Source organism: Elaeis guineensis, chromosome 3 (assembly GCF_000442705.2).
Source record: "Elaeis guineensis isolate ETL-2024a chromosome 3, EG11, whole genome shotgun sequence".
NCBI classification, from domain to species: Eukaryota; Viridiplantae; Streptophyta; class Magnoliopsida; order Arecales; family Arecaceae; genus Elaeis; species Elaeis guineensis.
Window position 1 is genome coordinate 108,973,318 of NC_025995.2, and position 18,713 is coordinate 108,992,030.

General features: G+C 44.0%; 1 protein-coding gene across 4 annotated transcripts; it reads left to right on the forward strand.

Moving 5' to 3' along the window:
- Nucleotides 1-12,559: 12,559 nt before the first annotated feature.
- On the forward strand, nucleotides 12,560-17,984 carry LOC105041029 (uncharacterized). 4 transcript variants are annotated; one of them, XM_073254329.1, is made up of 7 exons: nucleotides 12,560-12,945; nucleotides 13,170-13,232; nucleotides 13,384-13,466; nucleotides 14,469-14,718; nucleotides 14,866-15,455; nucleotides 16,706-17,221; nucleotides 17,745-17,984. In XM_073254329.1, exons 4-7 carry the CDS (start codon nucleotides 14,496-14,498, stop codon nucleotides 17,895-17,897), a joined length of 1,482 nt encoding a protein of 493 aa, XP_073110430.1. In that variant the 5' UTR covers nucleotides 12,560-12,945; nucleotides 13,170-13,232; nucleotides 13,384-13,466; nucleotides 14,469-14,495; the 3' UTR covers nucleotides 17,898-17,984. The 4 variants fall into 4 exon arrangements, with proteins under 4 accessions (XP_073110430.1, XP_073110429.1, XP_073110433.1 ...); XM_073254328.1 differs by having other exon boundaries at nucleotides 13,398-13,466; XM_073254332.1 differs by lacking the exon at nucleotides 13,170-13,232.
- The last annotated feature ends 729 nt before the right edge of the window (nucleotides 17,985-18,713 follow it).

An 18,713-nucleotide genomic window follows, 5' to 3' on the forward strand; every position in this document is an offset into this window, starting at 1 on the left:
ATTGATCCGAATAAAAGATCGTCGCATGATCCTGGTAGTCCAAAGCCAAAGCCAAAGCTAAAGCTAAAGCGAAAAAGAAAAGGATTCCAGATGATGTGATAATAGAAGAAAATGAAAAGATAAGACATGAAACAATCGTTGAATAAAATTGTTTCACTTATTTAACATATGATGATGCATCTCTTTTGATAAACAGATAATCTATAAATGTTTGCAGTATTCTGGACAGTGAACATCGACTTTTACGTGTTATTGCCTATCATTATTTTCAGATTATATTATTATATTGGTGTGATATGAGAATTCTTACTGAGCTGTAAAGCTCACGCCCCTTCATTTTCTTTTTCTTCTCAGAGTTACAAGATGTCCATGGTTGGCTATGGTATGGATTTGTGAGTGAGCGGATGCATAGATAGAGTACCATTGATACCTGATCAGAGGATTGAAGAAATGTTAATTGTAATTATGCAAGTTTTATGAATTATTATTGAAATTAAATATTATGGTTGATAAGGTTGTAATAATTTAATTTGGCCTTGTATATTCTTTAGGACTTGTTCTAAGGAGTGTGCGGCCATCACGTACCCGACCTGAGTGTTGGATTCGGGACGTGACAATATGAGAGTGCAAGTCATCGAATTTTTCTACTACAGAGGTAACGTCACCATGTGACTGTCTTGCTCATTCACTGACATGCAGGGTTAAAAATGGGTACACCAGAACTAGCAACAAGTCTACTTATTTAATAACGGGATAGAGAGCCATAAGATGGTTTTGTCGTCCTCCTCTAACCATCAGAGTCCTGCTGGAGAATTAATGCACTCGAAAGGATGTGCTTGTTAAAAGCAAGTTGTAATTACAAGACTCACCACAATTATGTGGCATCTGTTATTTGTTGATGGGCAGTGAGACCCTAGAGGATATCTACGATAACAAGCACATCAGTGACAGCGAGTTTTTTTTTTTTTTTTTTTTTTTTTTTTTGTTCCTCTGAACCTGAGATTGGCTCTTTTTTTTTTTTTTCGAGATGAAATAGGATGAAGCCTAAGATTCAGAGAATGAAGGATGCATCCTCTCAATGGAAAAGAAACAAAACGAAAGAAAAAGACAAGGAAAGATGTCAAGATCTCAGCTCCGACCCATTACACAGATGAAGTTTTTAAGTCTATAAAGAAAAAAAAAAGAGAGCAACTCCTCCTTTCGCGAAACTAGCCTCGAACAATCATGAAGATGAAGCTGAATTTTATCCAACAGAGCACCTTCCCCCATCCTGCGATCGTTGGAGATTCGATCACTCCCTTCTAACCATACACACCAAGTTATGATAACACGCATAACATCCCTTTTCGTCTTCTTAGGCAGATGTCTAAATCTCCAATCCATCCAATAGGTAGATAGGGAGCTCGGGATACTGTAGTAACCCAACTTTGCCGCAGCTACTGACCAAATATATAAGCACATTGAATTAAGAGAGAACGATAGTCACTTCAGCCGAGCAGCAAAGACAGCAAATATAAGGCCCTATCCAACCCCAAAATTTTTCTTCCGTCAAAATCTTTTCCTTAACAAATATCCATGAGAATATTAAAACTTTAGGAGATACAGGACGCTTGCATAAAGAGTCTTTAAAGTTAGAAAATAGACCTCCATTGTTTATCATTTTGTAAGCAGAAGAAAACTTTTCATTTGTTGTCCATCTCCAAGTGATCCAATCTTCTTCGTCAGTGAGATGAACCTCTGGGAGCATGTCCAGATGATGCCTCGTCTCCACCACTGCTGCCATCTCCAGATGATGCCTCATCTCCATCATAATGGCAGAAAGAAAGCATGGGCTCTCTGGTTTGCCGTCAAGATTTATGGCTTCTTTTGGCAACCGACGGAGGAGGAGATCTGGATCTACTCTTGGCCACAGAATAAACTATTCCTTTGCAGCAGAAGCAGTGCAAGCCATTTCGGCACTTTGTTTCAAACTGTCCACCATCGCCATGCATGAAGCACCTTCCTTTCTTAAAACCTAAAAGCAGTAATCGAGGAAGCTCGCGCGGGTTGGTAGATTTTGGTGTCATGTTAGGAGTAAAAGCAGAGGAAACAGGGGAACGTGGAAAAAATGAACTTTTACTTCCAGGACTTGACACCACTTCGCTAAAAGAAGGCTTAAGTGTGGCAAGAGCTGGGAACATTAGCTCTTCGAGAATGCTCCCCATGTAACAGAGACAAACATGGAGAGGATGGCCAAAATCGTGCCTTCCTGCAGTCGAAAGGTGTTGAGAACCAGAACCTCGAAGATCACCATTAGACCCTGGAGACCTGGACGCAAGGGACTCTGCGTCATTTGTTACAGCGGAGCTTGGCAAGGAGTGGAATCTGTGGATAGTAATGATGGATGACCGTTGAGAGGGTGAGTGAAAGGGAACGGATGTCCGAGTTTTCATGGGCAGCAATTGTTCCTCTTTGGACAATCACAGCGCTGGCAAACGTCGAGATGGTTGACGCATGGGACATTTGGTTCCAAAGAGCAACCGCGATTTGACTCCAAGGAAAAGATAACGGAGAGGCAAGCATGACAAAGCCCAGAGGAAGGCTGTAAAGAATTATTTGGAAGTAGTTTGTGGTCCGCATGTGGATCTCCACGCGAGCAGAAATTATGTGTACAATAAAATGCAATTAATAATGTTTATAAATTACAAACGATGCTTTACATAAGGAGAGCTTAATCTAGATGGATTCCTATGCAAAGAATATTCTTTAGGCCTTTAAACAGTTTACGATCATACTGCGGATAGACTGGCCAATTTACCAAGCTCAAATGGGTCCGCGTAATAGTATAGTTTGATTCTGTTTGACAAAGGCAAGCCAGAAGCTAACGGAAGAGTTCTAAAATTTAAGTTATCCAGTTAGGCAATTGCAGGTTAGATGTCTGGTCAGAACATCATTTTTTAAAATTTTTTCGATATCGTATGTTGCAGCAGAAAGAAAGAAGAAATAAAATAAAAAATAATTAAATACGTAGATCAGTCAAAAAAAAGCTCACCTCCACGGGACATGCAAACTTCACTATGAGAAAAAAAAAATATTGCAAGAGAAGATGACACCTTCAACCCTTGTACACCGAATCTATCCCTCACAGGAAGTTCTTCCTCACAAAAACTCTCTCTCTAAAAAGACCCTCTGAACCCCTAAAACGACCGTTGTCCGCTATCCAAGAGCTCTACTCTGCTCTTCTCAGCACCGCGTCGCCTCTCTATTCTCTGAATTTTTCGCCTGAGGAAACCGCGCCACCACCACACAGTTCTGTTAACGAAACAGGCCTTTTAAAAGCTTAAAAAATCAGTTAGATTAGGACACTGTTTCCTTACCCCACCCAGAAAACTCTCTTGGACCGATGGATCACGACCGGCAGCATCCCAAGCCACCCGATCGCGCTTCGATCCACGAAATAGTCCGTAGACCATGAGAATCGTACGTGAAACGCCGTTCGATCCATGGTGGACCATGAAAAACTGAGGAGAAACACCACCTCGGTCCACAAGCCCTCCTGTGAACCGCCCGGTCCATGGTGGACCGAGCTACTCTGGTCCCACGTGGGTGCCCGAGCCTGGGCTGCACGCTCCGCGCTGGGCCGGGCTCTACGCGCCTAGATCGTGCGTTACTGCACACTACCGCACTTGGGCCATGCACTGTCGCGTGCAGCCGCCCCACCGCCGCTCTGCCAGCCCGCCGCCGGTCCTCCGTCGCTCCAAATTTCATACCAACTTCAATCGGTCGTATCTCGACCATCCAGACTCCATTTGAGGTGATCTTGGGTTCGTTGGACTCTATTTTTTGTCATAGATCTCGCTATGGGTTCAATGTGGACCGAATATTGAAGCGTCAAATCCTAACAATTTTCACCTCGACTTAACATTCGGCCTCCTCCTAACTCTGAGAGCTTCTAGATCTCCTCGCCCCCATGCCATGGGGCAGTCGTCTGCTGATCATGGATGGACAGACACGAGAGTCGAGCCAGGCCACTCGATCCCATCTTTATCGTATGCTGTGCTTCTCTTGATCTGAGATCTGCTTGAGGCATCATCCAATGGCAATAAAAATCTCATCTTACGATATGACCTTTCATCCTTCCAAGTCTGACGTCTCGTGCCCAATCCACCTCTATCTAGAGCTCCACCTCGCTCTGGATTCCTCCTGGCTCCTGAAGCTCCATCTCGCACTGGGCTCTCCGTCAGGTAATAATGTCCTCTCGTCTTCTTCTTCCCTTCCAGAATAATTTTATCGCCGCGTAGCACCTTCAGGATTCCTCCACCAGCTACCATCCTATAACCTCTCGAATCCAATCTACTCAGTGAGATAAGGTTTCGCCTGAAATCGGATATGTATCGAACATTCCCCAATCTCCTCACTGCACCATCATGTGTCCTCTAGCTGATCATCCCGATACCTTTGATCGCACAGCTCGATCCATCCAGCAAATAAACAGTGCACTCACTATTTTTTCGAGAGTCAAACTGCTCCTCTCTACAACATACATGATAGGTACATACAAAATCTAAAATCCACTACTGAAAAGAAGTAGATACCTCGTCAGATATCTCAATGATATCTTTCTCTGAATCGCTACTGACCGTCGCTACAACAGCCATCGTCCAATCCCTGAGTTGAGAGCAGTCTCTGGTTAGATGCCCCAACTCGTCACATCGGTAACATCTGATCTTGCTCAAATCCTTCATTCGGGACTTAGACCATCCTCATCACGATCTCCTCTCGCTCCATCTATCGCCTCCTGCTCTTCCAGAAACCATCAAAACTAAGCTACCGCCACCTAAGCTCGAAGACCTCGTTCTGGAGAATCGCCGCAGTGACTTTATCCATCTTGATGGTGCTCTTCCCCACTAGAAGAGCAGTCACCAAGGACTCATACGAAGGGGGAGCGATGCTAGCAAAACTAGCACCCTGGTCTTCTCCTCAACATTCTCGCCAACACTGAGGAGGTCAGTAAGGATCTTCTAAAAGTGGCTGAGATGCTCCTGCACGCTCTGTCTTTTAATCATCCGCAGTTGGTAGAACTACCTCCAGAGAAAAAAAATATTGGTAAGAAATTTTGTCATGTACAACTCCTCAAACTTCGACCACAGCATCATCGGAGAAGTCTCACCAAGCACATGGATTACCACCTCATCAGCTAGGTATATGCGGATGGTACTCACCGTCTGCATCTGTAGCTGTCTCCAATCCTGCACCTCCATGGTGGTCCGCTTCTCCTCGCACAAGAGAGCATCGATCAATCCTTGATGGATGAATACGTCTTTCATCCTTGCCTGCCACAAGGAGAAATTGCTCTTTCTATCAAACTTTCTCCATCTTTATTGATCATGTCTTCTCCATCTTTAATCTTGCTCACCACCACTGCAATCTACGTCCTGGTATCGCTTCGCTCTGATATCACTTATAGGTGAGATGTCTGGTCAAGACACTATCTCTCAAGACCTTTTCGATACCACGCATTGCAGCAGGAAGAAAGAAGAAATAAAACAAAAAATAATGAAATACGTGGATCAGTCAAAAAAGAACTTGTCTTCACGAGGCATGCAAACTTCACTATAAGAAAAGAGAAATATTACAAGAGAAGATCACACCCTCAACTCTTGTACACCCACTCTCCCTCACAGAAAGTTCTTCCTCACAAAAACTCTCTTTCTAGGAAGATCCCCTGAACCCCTGAAGCGATCGCTATCCAAGAGCCCTACTCCTGCTCCTCTCAGTATCGCGTCGCCTCTCTGTTCTCTAGATTTTTCACCTGAGGAAACCGTGCCACCACCATATAGTTCTGTTAACGAACCAAGCCTTTTAAAGGCTTAAAAAATCAGTTAGATTAGGACACTGTTTTTTTACAGCACCCAAAAAATCCTTTGGACCGTTGGATTACGACCAGTAGCGTCTCAAGCCACCTAATTGCGCTTCGATCTACGAAATAGCCTGTAGACCGCGAGAATCGTGCGTGAAACACCGTTCGGTCCACGGTGGACCATGAGAAATCGAGAAAAAAATGCCCCCTCGGTCCACAAGCCCTCCTATGAACCGCCCGGTCCACCTCTGCTCCCACGCGGGCGCGTGTGGACCTGGGCAGCGCCCTCCTGGGCCTGGGCCGCATCCGCACGTGTGCGCTCGAGCCTGGGCTGCATGCTCCGCATGCTAGGCCGGGCTCTGCACGCCCGGGCCACGCATTGCTGTGCATTGCAGTGCTTGGGCCGCGCACTGCCGCGCGCGGCTGCGCCACCACAGGCCTGCTATCGGTCCTCCGTCGCTTCGAGTTTCATACCAACTTCAATTGATCGTATCTCAACCATTCGGATTCCGTTTGAGATGATCTTGAACTCGTTGGACTCCATTTTTCATCGCGGACCTAATTATGGGTTTAATATAGATCAAATCTCGAGATGTTAAACCTTAACAGCGAAACCATCTGCAAAGACAGCAACATCTCCAGGTAGCCTAAACTTTACCATTCGGTCGGTCGCTGAAAATCAAAGTACGGAGCCGTCCCTGCTTTCACTTCTAGTGACCGATATTCTCCAACTGTAACATAATTTCTTGGTTCCTGTATTGAAAAAAAAATTAAAAAAAAAAAGGGTTTAACTGTGTTGCCTGAAAACCTAAGCAAAAAAGGATTGCCACCTATGATCATTGCTGTTAATAATAATAAATCCTCCAACAGCTGAAAATTTTTTAACAAATCATTGACTTCATAAAGCTCGTAAAATAAGTAGTTGAACATGTTTAGTCTCAGAGAAAGTAATTGAACATGTAAGCACTCTTTTGGCACTTGTTAACTGTTACATTTTATTCCGGATATTAACTTCAGTTTCTATATCACTTCAGCTTTGTAGTATAGTATGTTCATCGAAACAAAAGAAGGAAATTGATTCATCAGACTAAGCTACAATTTTCTCTTTTAATGACATCAAACAAAGTGGATGGTAAGATACGCTACCTGTCTATAATTTGCTATGAGAATTTATGCTTCTCGGGTGTCTAATGATCATAATTAGATAAGTAATCATATATTATTGCTACCTTAGAGATAAGAAACTTCTATTTTCATCAAATTTTAGCTCTGAGAAGGTCTGACAGGCACATCCCATTTTGTTTCCATCTACAAGAGCAAGAATGATTCAAGTTTTTTATTATGCTATCCTTAATTAGTGTTAGGATTTGACGCCTCGAGATTCAGCCCACATTGAGCACACAGCGAGGTTCGCGACGAAAAACGGAGTCCACGAGATCAAGATCACCTGAATCGGAGCTCGGATGGAGGAGATACGAGCTTTTGAAATCGGCACGAGAATCGAGATGGCGGAGGACCGCCGGCGACCGGCGGCGGGCGGCAGCGACGCGGCCGCAGGCGGCGGCGCGCGGGACGCGGGACCCAGGCCCGCGCGGGACGCACGACCCAGGCCCAGGCCCACGCGGGACGCGCGACCAAGGCCTGCGCGGGACGCGCGATTCAGGCCCACGCGGGATGCGCGACCCAGGCCCGCCCCTTTGCCCCGGTCCACCGTGGACCGGGCGGTCCATGGCGGTGCCTGTGGACCGCGTGGGCGTTTTCCACACGTTTCTCGCGGTCCACGATACTATTCCGTAGACCGGAGCGCGATCGGACGGCCCAGAGAGATCCCGATCTTGATCCGACGGTTCAGGGGGTTTTTTGGCTTTGTTTAGGACTCCTAATCCCTCTCTAATCAAGTTTAAACCTACGTTTAAGCCTTTAAAAAGGCCTGAGACGAACAGAGGAGGGGAGGTGCTCGGGTTTCTCGCCATACGAAGGCCGTACGAACCAAAGGAGAGAGAGAGGCGTGAGGCTGCTGTGAGAGAAGGAGCAGGAGGCTCCTGGACAGCGGTCGTCAGGCTCTTCAGAGGTTCAGGGGGGTCTCCAAGAGAGAGAGAGCTTTTGTGAGGGAAACTTCTAGTGAGAGAGAATTGGGTATACAAGGGTTGAGGGTGAGGTTTCCTCTTGTAAAATTTTTTTTTCATAGTGAAGTTTGCATGCCCCGTGGAGGCGAGCCCTTTTGTGGCTGATCCACATATTTTGATTATTTTTCTTTTGTTTTGTTTCTTCTTTCTTCCTGCTGTATCGCGTAGTACTGAAAGGATCTTGGGAGGTGGTGTCCTGGCCAGACATCCACCCAACAAGTGGTATCAGAGCAAGGCGGTACAAGGACGCAGATTGCAGTGGTGGTGAGCAAGACTGAAGATGGAGAAAACAGGAACAATCAAGATGGAGATCAATAAGTTCGATGGTAAGAGCAATTTCTCCTTGTGGCAGGCAAGGGTGAAGGACGTGCTCATCCAACAGGGATTGATCGATGCTCTCTTGTGCGATGAGAAGCCGACCACCATGGAGGTGCGGGATTGGAAACAGCTACAGATGTAGGCGGTGAGTACCATCCGCATGTACCTGACGGATGAGGTGGTGATCCATGTGCTGAGCGAGACTTTTCCGACGGTGCTGTGGTCGAAGCTCGAGGAGTTGTACATGGCGAAGTCTCTCACCAACACTCTTTTCCTCTGGAGGCAGTTTTACCAACTGCAGATGACTGAGGGACAGAGCGTGCAGGAGCATCTGAGCCACTTCCAGAAGATCCTCACCGACCTTCTCAGCGTTGGCGAGAACGTTGAGGAGAAGACCAAGGCGCTGGTTTTGCTGGCGTCGCTTCCCCCTTCGTACGAGTCCTTGGTGACTGCTCTTCTAGTGGGGAAGAGCACTATCAAGATGGACGAGGTCACCGCAGCGATACTCCAGAACGAGGTTCTCAGGAGGGAGAACCCAGCTTCGAGCTCAGGTGGCGATAGCTCAGCTTTGGTGGCTTCTGGAGGTGCAGGAGGCGGTAGACGGAGCGACAGGAGATCGCAACGAGGGCGGTCTAAGTCTAGGAGGGACTTGAGCAAAACCAGGTGTTACCAGTGTGAGGAGTTGGGGCATCTAGCCAGAGATTGCCCTCAACTGAAAAATCAGACGGTGGCTGCTGTAGCGACGGCCGGCAGTGATTTAGATGGAGATGTCTTTGAGATATCTGACAAGGTATCTGCTTCTTCCCAGCAGTGGATATTAGATTCTGCATGCCCCTATCATGTGTGTTGCAGAGAGGAGCAGTTTGACTCCCTGGAGAACAGTGAGAGCACTGTATATCTGCCGGATGGATCGAGCTATGCGATCAGAGGCATTGGGACGGTCAGCTGGAGGACACATGACGGTGTAGTGAGAAGATTGGGGGAGGTCCGATACATACCCAATTTCAGGCGGAATCTTATCTCACTTAGCAGACTGGATTCGAGAGGCTATAGGATGGTAGCTGGTGGAGGAATCCTGAGGGTGCTACGCGGCGATAGGATTGTGCTGGAGGGGAAGAAGGGGAGCAGAGGACATTATTACCTGGCAGGGAGCCCAGTACGAGGTGGAGCTTCGGGAGCCAGGTGGAGCCCAGAGCGAGGTGGAGCTCCAGGAGGCGGATCGGGCACGAGACAGGAGACTCGGGAGGACGAGAGGCGACGTCGCAAGATAAGATTCCTATTGCCGCAGGATGATGCCCCGAGCAGGTCTCAGGTCAGGAGGAGCACAGCATACGACGGAGATGGGATCAAGCAGCCTGGCTCGACTCCCATGTTTGCCCATCCATGATCAGCAGGCGATTGCCTCAGGGCATGGGGGCGAGGAGATCCAGAAGCTCTCGGAGTTTGGAGGAGGCCGAATATCGAGTCGAGGTGGAGATTGTTAGGATTTGACGCCTCAAGATTCAGCGCACATTGAGCCCACAGCGAGGTTCGCGGCGAAAAATGGAGTCCAACGAGACCAAGATCACCTGAATCGGAGCTCGGATGGAGGAGATACGAGCTTTTGAAGTCGGCACGAGAATCGAGACGGCAGAGGACCGCCGGCGACCGCCGGCGGGCGGCAGCGGTGCGGCCGCAGGCGGCGGCGCGCGGGATGCGCGACCCAGGCCCACGCGGGATGCGCGACCCAGGCCCGCCCCTTTGCCCCGGTCCACCGTGGACCGGGCGGTCCATGGCGGTGCCTGTGGACCGCGTGGGCGTTTTTCACGCGTTTCTCGCGGTCCACGGTACTATTCCATGGACCGGAGCGTGATCGGATGGCCCAGAGAGATTCCGGTCTTGATCCGACGGTTCAGGAGGTTTTTTGGCTTTGTTTAGGACTCCTAATCCCTCTCTAATCAAGTTTAAACCTACGTTTAAGCCTTTAAAAAGGCCTGAGACGAACAGAGGAGGGGAGGTGCTCGGGTTTCTCGCTGTACGAAGGCCGTACGAACCAGAGGAGAGAGAGAGGCGTGAGGCTGCTGTGAGAGAAGGAGCAGGAGGCTCCTGGACAGCGGTCGCCAGGCTCTTCAGGGGTTCAGGGGGGTCTCCAAGAGAGAGAGCTTTTGTGAGGGGAACTTCTAGTGAGAGAGAATTGGGTGTACAAGGGTTGAGGGTGAGGTCTCCTCTTGTAAAATTTCTTTTTCATAGTGAAGTTTGCATGCCCCGTGGAGGCGAGCCCTTTTGTGGCTGATCCACGTATTTTGATTATTTTTCTTTTATTTTGTTTGTTCTTTCTTCCTGCTGCATCGCGTAGTACTGAAAGGATCTTGGGAGGTGGTGTCCTGGCCAAACATCCACCCAATAATTAGGAACCTACGTCTTGTCTCACTTGGTGTATATCGTAGACAACTAGAAGATACAAGTTGTAACACTTGGTGTATAGCATTGGATTTTACTGTTTGGCCTTAATCTCAGCACTCTTGTATGCCCATGCTGTTCGTTTATTTTAAAAGAAATAAAAATAAAAGAATGATCCTCCTGAAGTTTGCAACTCCAAATATTACAAGGGTGGTACGACCTTTTTTAAGCCCTGCCAGCGGCTCTGCTCTTCTCACGGATCGTCTCCTTCAAGCTGGTTCTTTACTTTCTATTTTGGTCCCGGTGCCTTTCCGGCTCTCAGCACCTTCCAAAGTTTTAGATGACTCCTCCAGAAAATATATTTAAGAAAAATGTGGACAAGCCATGACAAAACACATAAAAACAGGCTGAGCGATTAACACAAGTAAAAACACTTGGCAAAACAACTAGTGGAGTGTCTCTGTCCTTGTCCTGTTTGCCGATGTGCTCTTGGAGTTCAAATAGATCACAACGTTTCACGTGCAAAAGAGTGACGTGGTCAAGCAATTCCAATTTATGATCGATGGACCTCCGATTATCTTCTACAATGATACTGTTGGCCATGAGAAGAAAGAGGGGGAACATAAATATAAATAAATAAATATATATATATATATATATATATTAAAATAATAATATTTATGTTGGTAAAGCCTCCATTTAATATTTATGTTTAGAATATTTTGTAATGTATCATGGCCTTTCAGATCTCGCATCACATTTACCCTATTTGAACGGATGTGATTTGATAAACGTATCTTTTCCACTCTCGTGGATAAGTTTGGCAGCGTATTGGGGAAAGGATCACTGCTGTATCTTCACGTGACTCCTTCGTTTGATCATCTTCTGCATTAAAAAGGATGTGATTTGATCGATGGATGTGGTTTTTTTTTTTTTTTTAACTTTTTCACCCAAGTAAAAATGGGGGCAAAGAGGGAAAATAAAAAACAGCCCGTAAACACGCATCTACCAAACTCATTTATTAACCCCGTTTTACACGTCCATGCACAAAACAATAAAATTTGGAAGAATGCCACAGACACCCTGAGAATGTTTATGCAAAGGATTTTTATATTTTAGGAGAAAACATATTAATAAAATAGTATATTTATGCATTAAGAAGATATTTTATTAAAAATTAATAAAAATATTTATTGATAAAATAAATATTTTTTATATTAATAAAATATATATATTATTTTATAAATAATTATATATTTGGTACAAAAATATTTTAAATATAATATATTTTCTATCTGATATATTGTGTGGGTGATATACTAAAGCATCTTACGCACGAGCGCTCAAATAGAAATATTTGAATTTATTATTATGAATGGATATCATCAAAAAAAAAAAATTATATAAATAAAATAATATATTTTTTTTAGAATCTTATTATCTCTTTCTATCATCATCATCCATCATCGACGATGGGCTAAGCACACCAAAGAAGAAGTGGCTCGTGGAGGAACAGAGATGCTTGAGGAGTTTGATAGTTGCCATGGATTCGAACCAAGAAAGAATGGATGGGGGGCACTCTTACAATCCAATTAGTTTATTTAATCAATGCTTCAATATATCGCATCTCTCGACAGAAGTATAATAAAAATAAATAAATATTATTAAATATTATTAAAAAAAATTGTATCCCGCATCGGATTATAACCTAGTCAGTATAAAAGTGCTGCTGGCCCCCCGTTGAAAGAGTCCAATGATGGAGGGCAGCAACCCAACCGACGAATAATTCACTCGTGATACCCGGCCTGAGCTAGCTATGGCCGAGCAGGACCTACCGGATCAGGGTCCACCTCATGCGCGGTGCCCATAACTATCCAAGTAACGGAAGATGGGAATTACCCTGCGTTTCGTGCGATGGCGAGCTCCCAAGCCCTCGAGCCCCAGTGCGCTCCCTTTTCCGTCGCTCTCTCTCACTTCCACGCACCCTCTCGCACCGCGCCCAAACGCGTTCTCTCTCCACACACTGTCCCTCTCCTCCTCTCTTCTTCTCTCTCTCTCTCTCTCTCTCTCTCTCTCTCTCTCTCTCTCTCTCCTTTCTCCTCATCTCTCTCCTCGACTCAGGTAAGCCCCAAACTTAATTCTCTTTATTTCTTTTTCGTGACCTCTCTATTTTGAAGGAGGTCGAAGCCTCTCCTTGCTGCTCGCTGCCGATTAGAGGATGGCATGGCCCTCCATTCCTCCAATGGAAGAGGAACGACCCTCTCTCCTCTCCTTCTCGATCAGGTTGATCCCCTGCTCTCCCCTTTTTTATAAAACAAAACAAAACAAAAACAAAAATGGACCAAGTCCTACGCTCTCTCTATCTCTTCTCTCTTTCTCTCTCTACCCTTCTCTCCCTTGGGTCCAGCCAAACCCAGCTCGCACCCACCCCATTGATTGAATCTAGTAGAAGAGTAATATTCACTTTACTCTCTTAATCTTTTAATCTGAGATTGATTTAATTATAGATGGGAAGTGGTTGATGCCCAAAGAGGATCAGCACGGGATCTCTCTCCAGCCTCCTAATTATGGTAAAATCTAATCCACTAATTATCTAAAATTAATTAATTATTATTATGATAGGGCTGGAGTTGAGAAATTAGATCTTGAAAAATTTAGAAAAATTAGAGCATAATTATTTATATCGATAACGAGCATGGTTTCTGAATTTTATATTTCTAGAAATTGATTTTCAGTTAACCAAGCGTCCCAGATGTTCGGCGAGCTAAGTTGACACTTGCGGTTGGATTTTGCTAGTGAAAAAGGTAAGGATCTTTAACACGACTATCTGTATGTTCATGGACATTTTGTATCATATACTAAAAATAATTAAAGTATTTAAAGTTGGGGAATCTAGACTAGTCAGGATAATGAGTATGGCCTTGCCATGGATAAAAATATCATACATCTTGGGTATGGCCTCACCACAAGTAAGAACATAACACACAACATTAAGTACGTGAGCAATCTAAATATCGAAAAATCAGAGTTGATATATAATAATCATATTATAATGATAATGATAATAACAATGATAACAGTAGTTAAAATAATGATAGTTATCACGATAATCATAATTCGATTGAAACTCTGATTTTGTGGAATTATTAATCTAGCAATGTACGATAAGTATATTAGAAATTGTTGTTTTGATGGTATACTATGTACATTTAGTAGTTCTACTGACGAAACTTAATGTAGTACTGGTATTTTTATTGGGATTGTCACATAAATACTTTTTCATTGATTGTTGATATATAAATTATGAGATAGACTGGAACAAGGCCAACCAAATGTGGAGTCACATCTAGTCAAATTTTCCACCATTCGATCCTCCAATCTGCATGGATCTCTATGCAACAAAATAAAAGTTAATGGCCATTTTTCCTTTATCTAGGGTTGATCATGGACTTCTGACAAAATCCTTAATGTATGTGCTTAGAAAATCCTTAGTATATGTGCTTGATCCTGGACTTTTGACAAAAGAGTAATAGTTAGACCTTCGCACCGAAGGACAACTCTAATTATCCGTAAGTAGTACAATATTTTGTGTATCTTAATTATTTTTCTCTTGCTATTAAGTGTTCTGATTTAGATTATTGGATGTTACATGTATTCTAGGATTACATTCTAGGAGTAGATGGCGGACCCAAATGTGGGGTTTGGGGCATGACATAACTGAAAAAGAAAAGCTGTCTTACAAGCAAACCCAAAGTCCCAACATATAAATATCGATCCACTTACTTCATTCCTCTTTGTCCATCTAGGAAGAGAATTTTGCCACCGTGCATCCGATGGGGAGATCGCACTTGGCCTCTTTTCTTCTATCGCTGTTGGCCGCTGCCCGCTGTTTTTCTCTTGTGAAAGCCAGAGGAGAATGGGTATCAGCAGTGGGAGATCCGGGGATGAGAAGAGATGGACTGAGGGTAGCTTTGGAGGCCTGGAATTTCTGCAACGAGGTTGGAATGGAAGCCCCAGACATGGGCAGCCCCCGAGTCGCCGATTGCTTCGACCTGAGTCCGTCTCTCTTTTCTTCTTCTTCTTCTTCTTTTAATCAATAACTCCTCTGCCTTTGCTTATCAATGCCTTCACCGGGTCTCACTCGTATCCATTGGATTATCTGCTCTCTTTTTTTTTTTTTCTCTTTTTTTTTGCTGACGACAGATGAAAGTGGTGATGTAGTCCACGAGGTAACTGAACTGGATAACAAGCTCGGTGTCGGCGATCCATTCCCCGGAGGGCAGCCAGCGAGTACTTCAGACGTCGATCTCTATGCCGTCGAGAAGGAGCTCTACTTGGGGGAGAAATGCGAGGTGGATGACCAGCCAAGGCCATGGCAATTCTGGATGATCATGCTCAAGAATGGCAATCTAGACACGACCGCCGCGCTGTGCCCAGAGAACGGCAGGCCGGTCGGGCCTTTTCCGAGGCAGCCGAGCAGGTTCCCCTGCTTTGGGGATGGGTGCATGAACCAGCCGTTGGTGTTCCACAACTACACGGCCTTGGATGGGAATACTCTGAGGGGAAGGCTGTTTGGGTCGTACGAGCTTGATGCCGATCTTGCTGAATCTAGTAATAACATCTCCTACTACTCGGTGACGTGGGTGAAGGAGGTGGGAAAGGGTGGATGGGCCTTCCACCATGTGCTCAAGACCTCCAAGAAGTACCCCTGGCTCATGCTTTACTTGAGATCCGATGCTACCACGGGGTTCTCTGGGGGTTACCACTATCCAACCAGAGGAATGACCAAAATAGTAAGCAATCTATAATTTTGCTCTTAGTTTCTTCTATGCATTCATAAATCCGTGATCACATATTTTCTGAACTATCGAGACTTTCAGTCATTTGTGGCCGTTGGCGTTGTTGTTGTTGTTGTTGAGGAAAAGGATAGATTCCTGACAACGCGTCTCTTGACATTATTAAATGAGTGGTTGGATTTTTTTCCCTTTTTAATTGAGGAAGATGAGTAGTTGGATGTTAACATCAAGAGAAACGCATCTTGTGTTCTAAGGATGCCCACTAAAGCTTGAAAAATTCTATGACTTCTTCAACTAAGCACGCCGCTCCAGCCAAAGAATGGAAGGGTCTCCTTTTTCTTTTTATATAGTTTCTCCCAAGTCGTTGCCAAGATTCGAATGCTTCTTTCCTCTGTTTTTTCTTTTCCAGTAATTCGAACAGGCTAGCATGGAGTGGATTTCAGCCTCCTTTTTACCTGTACCAAAACCATTTTAGCAATTAAATTGACATCCAATTAAATCTCGTCAACGAGTTAGGTCATAATTTTTTTTATTATTTTTTATAAAAAAAAGAAAAGAGGGAATCTGCTGCATGAGGCTAGTTCCTTTTTGCCGAGTTATCCACAGTCAGAGTTCTCCCTTTTGATGCTAGCTGGGGAACGGTTTCTGCCATTTCTGGGGCTCTAGAAGTCCAAATTACAAGGAAACCTCCATCACTACGTTGCTGCCCAAAATAAGAAACTAATTTGACCTGAAAAATTTTCCTCTGAGGTCCGGCTGTGTTTAACTGTGTCAGAGCAATGTTTAAAAGGTTATAGCAATAAAATATCCATCAGCTATAATATTTCTTGACACTCTTCTCCTGAAACTGTTTTCTTAGATAATTGCCTGTTTTACATTGGCCAGACAATTCATACACACACGGTCCACCAATTCACTATCAGATAGACTACCAAAATATTAGTTTCAGGCTATGTTGAATCGATAAATTATTGATCGATTAATTTTGTGATGTCGTCTGTCATCGGTGAATTGCTGTTCTACTCTTTTAGTGCCCTCTCAAGCTCATCTTCAAATTAAGTACTGTATAGCTGCCGTTATTTTTTTACAATTTTTAAAAGATTGAAAATTTACAAGTACATTCCATGATCTTTTGACAGCTTCCCAAAAAAAATTCGAACTCAATATAATTCAGGTTTATCATAAATCAAATGGGACAATATCAATTTGACATGATTCTAAGCACTCAAAATCAAACATGAATATAGATACCGGAGTCTCCAAACTTCAAGGTGAGGATCACACTGGACATCAAGAAGGGTGGGGGTCCAAAGAGCCAGTTCTACTTGATGGACATGGGCAGCTGTTGGAAGAACAATGGCGACCCCTGCGACGGCGACGTGACGACGGATGTCACCCGGTACAGCGAGATGATCCTGAACCCAGAGACAGAAGCATGGTGCAAGCCTAAGGCCATCCACGAGTGCCCCCCTTACCACACCTTTCCAAACGGCACCCGAGTGCACCGGACCGACACCGCCAACTTCCCCTACGCCGCCTACCACGTGTACTGCTCGCCGGGGAATGCGAAGCACGCCGAGCAGCCCACCACCTACTGCGATCCCTACAGCAACCCCCAGCCTCAGGAGATCCTCCAGATACTGCCCCACCCGGTGTGGGGGCCCTACGGCTATCCCACCAGGAAGGGGGAGGGATGGGTGGGGGATCCCAGGACCTGGGAGCTCGACGTGGGGAGGATGTCTCGCTCGCTATACTTCTACCAGGTCAGTTTATTTCCCTCCGCTTCTTTTTGTTTGCCTTTGCCATATCTACGGTCTAAACTTTACAATAGCAACCGTATTGCCATGGTTAAATAAATAGCTATACTCGAATTTAGGGCCCTAATCGCACCTTAACTAAGGAGTAGAATGACTGGTTATGATCTCTGAATCCCTGAAATAGAGGGAAAACAGATCTCTCTAAATCAACGGCATTTAGTTAAAATAATGTTTGATAGAATATCTTCCATTGTTTTACCTAAAAGGAAAACTTCAGAAAAGGTAGGCATGCAGGATTCTCAAGTAACCATGGACAGTGGACGTGGAATTGAACTTTGCTTCATATACAATATGTATAGTAAAAAGGTATATATGGTGGTTAACCTCTACTGTATTACATAATTAGCGAGAAATTACATAATTGGAGTTACAGCAGACATTTATATTGAACGAACCTTTTTTTTTTTTTTTTGAGAAAGTTGACATGCATTAACTATATGTTGATTTCTTCTCTATCCTTTGGTTGCAGGATCCAGGCACGACTCCGGCCAGGAGACAGTGGCCATCGCTTGATGTTGGCACGGAAATCTATATTAGCAATGATGAAGTGGCTGAGTGGACGCTAAGCAACTTCGACATCATAATTCCAAAGGCTGGCAAATTAGTTTCCTCTTCGATGTAATAGAAAGTTGGTAGGATAGCTGAGAAGCAACCAAGAGAATTTCTTTTTCTCCAGTTCTTATTGAAAAAAATATTGCTTGTTGGGTTATTTATCAACTAATATATGTATGTATGTATGTATGTATATATGTGTGTGTGCGCGCGCGCGCGCGTGTTTGTGTGTTTGTGTGTGTGTGTGTGTGTGTATGTATGTACGTGTGTATATATGTATGTGTGTGTGTGTATATGTATGTGTGTGTATATATATATATATCTATGTATATATGTGTATATATGTGTGTGTGTGTGTGTGTGTGTGTATATATATATATGTATATGTATATATATATGTATATGTGTATATATATATATATGTGTATATATATATATATATGTATATGTATATATATATATGTATATGTATATGTGTGTGTGCGCGCGCGCGCGCGCATATATATATATATATATATATATATATATATATATATATATATATATATATATGTATGTATGTATATATATGCATGTATATATGTATGTATGTATATATATGCATGTATATATGCATGTATATATGTATGTATGTATGTATATGTATGTATGTAGATGTGTGTGTGTGCGTGTATATATATATGCGCGCGCATGCGCACATATATATATATATATATATATAAACCACATATTACACATAGGATCAATACAAACATGCGTTTTTATCTCTAAACGGTAAACATCAAGGCAAAATTAAACATCTTCTTACTGTAACAGTAAGTGGCATTTTGACTATTTATCATTGAAAGGTGATTGAATTAGTGCTTTTGGTCCGCATACATGAAAA

Coding starts and splice junctions, on each gene's coding strand:
- LOC105041029 (XM_073254329.1), top strand. CDS start 14,496: ATGGGGAGATCGCACTTGGCCTCTTTTCTTCTATCGCTGTTGGCCGCT. Junction 15,456..16,705: donor CCAGAGGAATGACCAAAATA/GTAAGCAATCTA, acceptor ACATGAATATAG/ATACCGGAGTCTCCAAACTT. Junction 17,222..17,744: donor GCTCGCTATACTTCTACCAG/GTCAGTTTATTT, acceptor CTTTGGTTGCAG/GATCCAGGCACGACTCCGGC.